Source organism: Arctopsyche grandis, chromosome 2 (genome assembly GCF_051622035.1).
Source record: "Arctopsyche grandis isolate Sample6627 chromosome 2, ASM5162203v2, whole genome shotgun sequence".
Taxonomy (NCBI): Eukaryota; Metazoa; Arthropoda; class Insecta; order Trichoptera; family Hydropsychidae; genus Arctopsyche; species Arctopsyche grandis.
Window position 1 is genome coordinate 10934291 of NC_135356.1, and position 9585 is coordinate 10943875.

General features: G+C 31.8%; 1 protein-coding gene across 1 annotated transcript; it reads right to left on the reverse strand.

The window, feature by feature from the left end:
* Window positions 1–4035: 4035 nt before the first annotated feature.
* Window positions 4036–8102, reverse strand: LOC143922997 (protein lin-7 homolog C-like). Its single transcript, XM_077446477.1, has 4 exons — window positions 7887–8102; window positions 6634–6789; window positions 6015–6259; window positions 4036–5171 (listed from the first exon to the last, which is right to left on the reverse strand). The coding sequence occupies exons 1-4, from the start codon at window positions 7921–7923 to the stop codon at window positions 5016–5018; spliced, it is 594 nt and encodes a 197-aa protein (XP_077302603.1). The 5' UTR covers window positions 7924–8102; the 3' UTR covers window positions 4036–5015.
* Between the last annotated feature and the right edge of the window lie 1483 nt (window positions 8103–9585).

A 9585-nucleotide genomic window follows, 5' to 3' on the forward strand; every position in this document is an offset into this window, starting at 1 on the left:
ATATTTTTTACCATTAAAAATCCACATCTGCTAGTATATCTGTGATTTCATTTCACCAAATATTTATTTTAATAGCAGCTAAAGAGCGAATAATAGAATTTGACTTTTTATACCGTTTAATTTATTGATAATTATTGAAATTGAATCGATATTGTGACTTTAAATACTCTTCCACCCCGATGATATATCAGTAGTACATGAGTTGTTAAATAAGTTGTAGTTTATATTTTATATATATTCAGTATCAACTGTACCTATGTATACTGTATACACATCTTTTCACTTTATATGTACATACTACAAGCTGTCGACTTGGCCTGAACGCCATCTTTTTTATGCATATTTATATATTCTTTGCATGAAAGATCAAGATGTAATTGAAAGAAGACGTAATAAAAAGAAAAATTGTGCTTTAAATATAAGGTAAAGCGAAAGAAATGACGATTTTTTTAAACTATTGTTTCAACCCCAATTTGTCAAATGGTTTATTTGTTCGAACACATCATTGTTCCGAAGCTGTTAGTTACTGTGTCGTTACAAAACCTCGAGCTTTACCTTATACTTAAAATCTGAGTGATTGTTACCCAGTATCTTATAGTAATTTAATTCTGTAATACGTTACCGGAAATTATTTTATACATTGTACGTGTTTTCTTTTATTCAAAATTGGATTGAATCACTGATTCATGATAATGTTTTCGACATTTAAGACATATGTATGTACATATAAAAAATTTCAAATGGGGGTGTGTATTGAACTGATATAATTGTTTCTGCGGTCTGGGCGATTCTTAAATATAAGCTCATTGTTTTTAATCATGTTTGTAAATATAATTTAAACGAATTTATAAAATTCGTATGAGAATCCATGTATATATATATATATGCTTTGACGTATATACAAACTATCTATTAATTACTATCATAATAGCCCCGTGCTATCTGTCCCGCGTATTCTGTCTGTGTTTGACCATTTGCCTAGAGATGTAAATCGCTTAACCGTTTGCCCGCGGCCGTCTTCAATGGAAGCTTTGGGCGACAAGTCTGTAGCGCGGCTGTCTTCCATAGAATTTCTGAACTTTGCACGGGATTTTGAGGCTTATATGCGCCTATTTCAACCGTTTTAAGGTTCAAAATTGGTTGAATATATTACTGAGAGTTGAATGCCATCTATTCAATTTGCTTAAAATGAATATATACCAGTAAAAATTAGTTTTTTGTGGAACCATACTGGAACCTCGTTTATGTGACGTCACGTCTTCATACAATTGAGACGATACGTCTCAATTGTATGAAGAATGATTATTTGACAATTAAACCAAAACTACGAGATATATTATGTATTTTATTGTTTAAAATAATACTTTATGTATTAATTAACATATCTGGTTACTTGAGTAAATATTAAAATCTGTATTTAAGGTCGAAAACTCGATTGCCAAATTCGCGAAAAAGGTGCCACATACAGAGCTTGTTCGCTATATTTATTGCCGCGGGCAAAGGGTTAAGCAAAATAAAAACATGATACAGGGATTATATATAGATGACACAGATGATAACCTATGTAGATATGTACGTAGGATCTGGTTGTCAGGAAACACAGGCGGTATAGTAAAATGAGACCCGTTGAGCGGTTTAAAACATTGTTTATTAATCAGAGCGCACTACGGACTAATCAGAGCATGTCCCACGTACAAGATGACAACTTATTATACATATATAAAGATACTCAAATGTACTTTTTTCAATTGAAAACCACCAAATTTATCACACTGTCTTATAATAATAGAAGCGCCCTTTCGAATACATACAATTCTTGTTTCAATAACACGCGTACCGTTTCCAAAACTACGCAATATTGTATGCGTATTGCCGAATGCTAGCTGTCGCCATGACGCTTTCATGAAAACTTTCATACACGATGTTAATTGAATAATATGTTACTTAAATGATCAATTTATTTAAAAAAAATTATCCCACGTTGTTTATTGTGTGTTTTTGAATGCATCGTACAATTTTTAAAGATGCACTTGCTCATAGAAGTTTTTATCGGACATACGTCGACCACCAAGTATCAAATTCGACTGATGCTAAAATTATTTAGGACAATCGTCACTTGTCAACAATATAACGCCTAAATCCACTTCTATTATTTATATCATTTCTCTGGTCTCATCTTATTAAGATTCGGAACATGGACGGTTACTGAAATGGTTAAGATTCTGGTGCCAATACCAAAAGTATAATTTTTACATTCGTTTCATTTTTTTTCGTTCTAATTTGTCACTCTCCCAAGAAACGTAAGGCAATTCGGCTAGTATTTAATAAAATATAATAATTTTACATAAAAGACATAGGTTTAGTGATCAAATCATGTTTTCAGAATTTCATTCAAAAGTGAAGAAACCTAATGCAAATAAAAAAAAATCGAAAGTTTTTTAAAAATTCATTCAATTGTTTTACACAACAATTCAAACCGGGGATAAATTTCCAATGCCAACTTCAAACCTTACCTGTGTACATACATACATACACACACATATATATATATATATATATATATATATATATATATATATATATATATATATATATATATATATATATATATATATATATATATATTATGAATATGCCATTACAATAATATAATATTTAATAGGTGTATAAGATTCAATTGTGCTATGTAAAAAAGTGAAGCAATCAATGCATATTAATATATTTTTAATATTATAAAAATAAAACTTTAAATTGACTTTCCAAAGAAGTAATAGAGATATTATGCTATATTTATTATTAATTTGGTTACCTTGTATTCATTTATGGGTGTAACACTAAAATTGTATATTATATGTATAAATAATATTCATTGACGATTGCGAGTATATTTATTGCAATCATTATTATTTCTAATATCAATATATTTAGGTCATTATTTACTTATACATACATATGTACGTTTGTTAAGTGGTGTTAAAGGGTTTAAGGAATTTTGTAGCCATGCAATATATGATATATGTATGTAGTGTGTATATTGACAAATATGTATGCTTTTTTATCGGTTAGCCTCTCAAGCCGCATTCTCATTGTTTGTTTGAATCTCTATTTTTATTATTATTTCTAGTATAATATCTATATTTAATATTTTAAACTATTACATACATACATATGTAAATAGTGAGTAGTTTATATATTTGATTCTCTCTATACTATTACGTGCCTTATTTTTTTCATTTACAATACTCAACGTAAATTGTAGATCCACTGTTGGTGATAAAATGACTTCAAGTTCACCCATCGGTGAGATTATAAAACTCGTTACAATAAAAGTAATTTTGGAATCGATTGTTCCTTTAAAGTGCCTTCTTTTTTAACTATGTACATAAAATATGTATATAGAATAGTGTTGTTAATGAACTCTTCAAAATTTAAAAGCCCTTTATTAAATATTATTCTCTATGTGCTAAAAATATTATATTTACATACATACATATATTTTACATTTATCATTCCAGTTATATTATAAAGACATACTTAGACCTCTCTGTTATGTTATTTCAATATATTCTATTGTATTTAGATATATATCTTGAATTATAATTCGATGTAGTTTTGCCGAACGGAACTAATGTGCTATATTTAACTCATAAAACGTAACAACAATCTGACAATGTTTAAAATCTGAAAAGTTTAAAAATACATATTGATTCGGTTCCTTTAGGCAAAGGCACGTCTGATTACAATTCAGCAATAAAATGTTTTGTTAGGATAGTCATACATATTAGAATATTGAGGAGATGGATAGAAGAATAATTTATTTGTTTTAAAAAAAGATTATTTATTATACATATTTCTCCATTTTAAATTTTTCCTTCAAAAGTAAATCAGAATCACTGACTTAGAATTTCGATCTCATGAAAAATTCACTTTTTTCTACCCAGCTTCTCAACTAGCATAATTTTATTTAAATTATCCTTTTTTACCTACCTGTTTTATAAATAAAACATATTGATGCATTTGTTTATTTATTTTATTGACTTTATATGAATCAAACATATATATTTTCAATTCAAATTCCGTTTCATCTGATGATTTCTATCAGTGACTAAGGAATATCAAAAACATATGTACATACATATATACATACGATTTTTCATTGAATAGTTTCCCATTATACCATTACCTAAAAATATAGAATGATATCGTACCTGATTTCAAGGTGGATTCCCTGGAATGAAAAAAAAGGAAACAGGAAAAGAACCACGTGTGTATAAATAATTGACGCACACAAAAATTAAACACTTATTGATAATCAAAAAGAAATATATTTTTTAAATAACAATGATACAATTAAGTCAATAAAGTATTTCGTAGCAACAAAATATGATATATGGGCAAATAAAAACGGTGCCTTGTAGACCCAACATACTATGAAAGTGGATGCCTTAAAATGTGAATTTGTAATGATACGAGTAAATTGACTGGAATTATGGTCCAAAACCCAAACAAACTTCACTTTAGACCTCGTCCAGTTACGTCGATAATAAATCAATCTTATTATTTTTTTTAATATCAAACGATTCAAACTTCCAAAAGCAAGCAAGTCGTTTTTACTGCCTATTTATCAAATATCAAAAATCTTCATTATGAAAATCGAGTAATACATTCATCGAATAAATTTAAATTACACTCACCCAATTCAATCAATCACATAATGGGAATAATTTGAATACTATACTTATTAGAAACTTATTATTACTAAATCGGTGTTATAGTAATTCCACTACTCGAAACGTGAAATTATTTAAAAGTCAATAGAAACTGTCTTATTGACTCGTTCTACAATTGCGAACATCCGGGTAAATATTTAGTGTGTGTCAAATTTGCTTGTCTCGTAATACTAATATTATAATAAGGTGAAGAGTATATATGCACAAATACATAAAATATTCGCAGTAGTAATAATTTGAAAATGCGACATGGGAATGCTGCAATAATGCGCAAAAGCAGTTTTATTAGTAATTATGTCGCCGTCGCGTAGCTCGCTGCTTGTCAAACCTCATCTCCATCTCTTCCAAAACCTTGGGAGTGTAACGGACCACCAACTTGACGGATCCGGCTGCTTGTTTCAACAGCTCTACAGCTTTTTCGTGATTTTCCCCTTCCACCGACTGAAATAAATAAAATAACATTCAATTCATCCTCAAGCTTGATCTTAGAACTTATTCCGAGTACTGCTAGTCAGACTTGAACGTTTCCTACCAGTTTGCCAATTTATCTGAATTCATTGTTGAAACACCTCATCAAATTGGCAAAAACCATTCTGCCCACTGTCACCACTATTTGAATATGATTTTAAAAATTTATATACGTACAACTTTAATACCATGGATGCCGCTGAGGGCCAACCCGATAACAGCATCACGGGAAATTGGCTAAGCCGCCTTTCCTAAAGTATATTTAAATACATAATAAGCCAGCAGTATGGCTCGGTGGTTGCGTTTATGTTTAGCACTGAGAGATTACCGGGTTCGATCTGCTGACCTTAAATACTGCTGGTTAGACTTGGATATTTTTGACTCCAAGTCGATTGTTTCTTATCAGAGTTTGCCAATTTATCTGATATTCATTGTTGAAACGTTTTCTCAAATTGGCAAAAATCACCCTACCCGCTATCACAAATATCTGAATTTGATTTATGTACAATATGTAAAAATTTATGTACAAGAAAAATCCATAAACGTCCCAATGGATTAATTAATTTCGTGTTCTTCAGCCTCTCGAAATACAGTGATTTATGTAATAAAAATGCTGCAATGTTAATTATTTGTCTAGGAAGGCGCATTGGGGTCTACCTGTCAGACCTTCCTGGTCACATATATATATACACATTTATATATGTAAAAAATAAAATAAATTAAAGGTATTGGATCACATGAATGGTAATAATAATATGTATCCTTTGGCAGTCTTTAAACTATCAGAGAATTAGTATTCAGTATAAATCAACTTACAACACCGTTCACCGACAAAAGTTGATCGCCTCGCTTCAAGCCACCATGTCTATCAGCGACTCCACCGGGAATGATACGTGATATGTAAATGGGAGAGTTCTGCTCTTTGCCACCCATCACATTGAAGCCGAGTCCCTCTTCGGTCTTCGGCAACTCCACCACCCTCGGATGGGCGTGACCCTCAGAAGCAGCGAAGGCAGCCACAGTCGCTTTAGCCGTAGCTGACGCTCTAATATCGGCAGAACCTGCAATAAATTAGTCAATCTGTAATCAGAGGTCAATCTAATTATTTTCGTTTGGAGTACAGTTTTTCAATGCCATTCTTGCGACGTAAATATCTCAAGTATATATTTATTTCTAATCTTTTTAATAAAAGATGAGAGAGACTGTTCTCTCTGCATAAAGTTTTCCCAGTTCAGACATGCCTAGAGAGACGAAGAAGATTCCCAACGGTTAAACCATTCATATTAAGATAGTATTGGGATGATCTTTTGTGACAGCTTTGGCATAAGAAACTCATGAGAAGATTAGAAAGTAATCATCGGCAGCACCTTTAACTTTCAGTATAAATAATTAAAGGAAAATAGGGAATTAAAAAGACCACATGTACATATAATACCTTGAATGTCTACTGTTTCATACACATGCTCATAGACTTCTCTGACTGCATTGAGAAAATCACTCTGAAGTACTTTTTGGAGTGCAGCCAGTTTGGTAGCTGGGACTTCGCCACTCAGCTGAAGCTTCTCCAACAGTTCGATCGATCTTTTAATATCTGAAAGTTAGTAATTCAATTCAAATTAAATCAACGGTAATATATATATATATATATATATATATATATATATATATATATATATATATATATATATATATATATATATATATATATATATATATATATATATATATATATATATATATATATATATATATATATATATATATATATATATATATATATATATATATATATATATATATATATCTAACGGTGTACTTTATTCGGAAAGTACATAGATCTTTCAATACACTGATACATCCAAAAGGTCAATAATAACGTATCCGGAAAGCAATTTTTTAACTGGATTGTGCCCTTACAGATTTATAGTTAATGCGATCTATGAGCGAAACACAGATTAAACAACGGTTCGAATTATTCATACTATAGTGAAAAGTGATTTTTGTTTTGAACTAGAACACCCAAAACTGAGGAACGCGTTATATGAAAATCATCGATTGACAGTGCGAAAGTAAAATCTTGGAAATTTTGATCCGATTTGTACATTTTATATTTTGATTGATGACTATTGAAGTAGAATGGGTAGAAGCGCTCTCAGCTTCCAAAAATGTTGCTACTAAAACTCCGTGCAGACGGAGATTTAGTACATCTAGCACGTGCACATCTGTATGTGCACGTGCTAGATGTTCGGACCAGCCTCACTCATTGAAAAACAGTTATTATTACTTTATCTACATTGACTATCTACAAATGTTGCCACAAAAAATCCGTGTGCTCGGAGATGTCAGCTGTTTTGTCCAGTTGTTGTAAGGGACGAATTTTTTTTCCTCACTCTTTTGTCTCTCTTCTGACTTTCCGTCTCTCTCTTCGATGGCTCGCTTTTAAGCGATACTTTTGTTAGGAATGACTATTCTATACATTATACTTCAATGTTGATGACTAATGAATATGACTGATGAATATTGTAAGTGGTGACTAGATAGGTGCTTCACCATGACAACGCACCTGATACATTGAAGGATAACTTTGAAAACCGTAAAGGAGGGATGTAAGAAGACAACTATTTGAATTATTTTTGGCGCTAAATTTGATAATAAATTCTTATAATACGTTGACTAAATACAAAATACCTCTGGCTATCGTCAAGGTTTCTCCTGTAGCTGCCATGGTGTCAGTGACAAGTGTTTGATTGTGCAAACGATCGTAGGTGTGTCGGTCCTCAGCGAGCTGTCAATATCAGCAGACAAACACACAGGTCTGCCAAACACACAAAATTAATTTTGACACAAAGCTATTGAGTGATGAGTTTTTTTTCCGTCTTTGTATTATAAAGAACATATATGAATAACATTGCATTCGTTAATAATATTTTGATAACCATTGTTGTTTTTGCATTTTGGTTTATTTTTATAAGAATTTGCACAGGGATGTCATTTTAACTTTTTCCAAAAGGGGACAAAAGTTGGTCATTTTATAGTTATAAAACCTTTTTTTTTTTGGAAAAAGCTTCTGATCAACATTCTAAACTTGTTGCAGGTTTTGCTAGTACAGACAAAGTAATGAATAATCAATTTGATTAAGATTCATAATATTTCATCAAATGGCGCTGTCCACACACACGATATCTACTACCGATATCTCCATGTCCAGTTCCTAAATAGCAACCACGGGTTGCAATATGGGAACTGGCGGTATCCCTCACGGGCCCAAAAGTGAAACGCCCGAAAACGCAAATATCCGAAGGCAAAGATCAATGGTAAACGGTACTATGTATATATTATATATATATATATATATATATATATATATATATATATATATATATATATATATATATATATATATATATTAAGTAATTTTAAACCCCCCCCCCCCCCCACACACACAAATTATTTTCGTTGAATTTTTATATTTGCTGATAATGTTTTTTTTTCAAATCTGTTGTGTGGGCTATGTGTCTTTGTAACTAATCTAATTATTTTAGACATTAAACTTTAGAAATATAGCACAACTTGTACTATTACAAAACTGGGTCGATAATAGCACCTATTTCCCACATCAAACTCGAGCTGTACAAATTATATAATCGTGTTTTGTTCGAACACGTAAAGTCAACCTTGGACGAAATACTTTAGTTCGAACTAGGACAAAGACACCATAAACTCGCTCTAGATACTCAATTACGAGTACGCGGGTACGCGGGACCCCCCCCCCTCCCCGGAGCCGAGCACCAAACCTTGATCCGTAGAAAGCTTCCAGAACGTAATTAACGACTATATAAACCAGCGCATCATCCCCAGATGCGAGTGAGCTTCGGGAGCTCAAACTACTCACTCCTCCGATGACGAGCAATTATCTCCGTCACCGTACATAAAAATACACATGTATTAATTGAGCAATAAAGATCCTCTTCAAAACTCAACTGAGTTTCTATAGGCCAGGAATCGGTCAAAACCTATCACCCGTCCTATAACCTCACTAGAAATTTCCTGGATTTGCCTCTGTCCAAAGAGTGAAGATTGGGGATGACGTTTAGCCGGTAAAATCCAGCACTATCTTGCAGTGTGGAGAGTAGGGTGTCTTCTGAAGACTGCCTACCAGCGTAACAAAAAAAAGGATTGGTTTTATTTATTTAAGATTAGGTTAGGTTAGGTTACGTTAGGATTGGTTTTATTTATTTAAAGTTATGTTAGGTTCGGTTAATAAATACTTTAATTAGTATTATATTTAAGCCAACACCCACGCGAGTAGATAGGGTTGGTTATCAAATATACCAATGACATTTTTTCATCGAAATGGTGATTTGCTTTGGTATTATATTACCGATTG

Excerpts from the sequence above, each read along its gene's own strand:
- LOC143922997 (XM_077446477.1), bottom strand. The coding sequence starts at position 7,923 with ATGGCAGCTACAGGAGAAACCTTGACGATAGCCAGAG. Across the intron at positions 6,790-7,886 it reads AACCTTGACGATAGCCAGAG|ATATTAAAAGATCGATCGAA; the intron begins GTATTTTGTATT and ends ACTAACTTTCAG. Across the intron at positions 5,172-6,014 it reads TTTTGTCGGTGAACGGTGTT|TCGGTGGAAGGGGAAAATCA; the intron begins GTAAGTTGATTT and ends TATTTATTTCAG.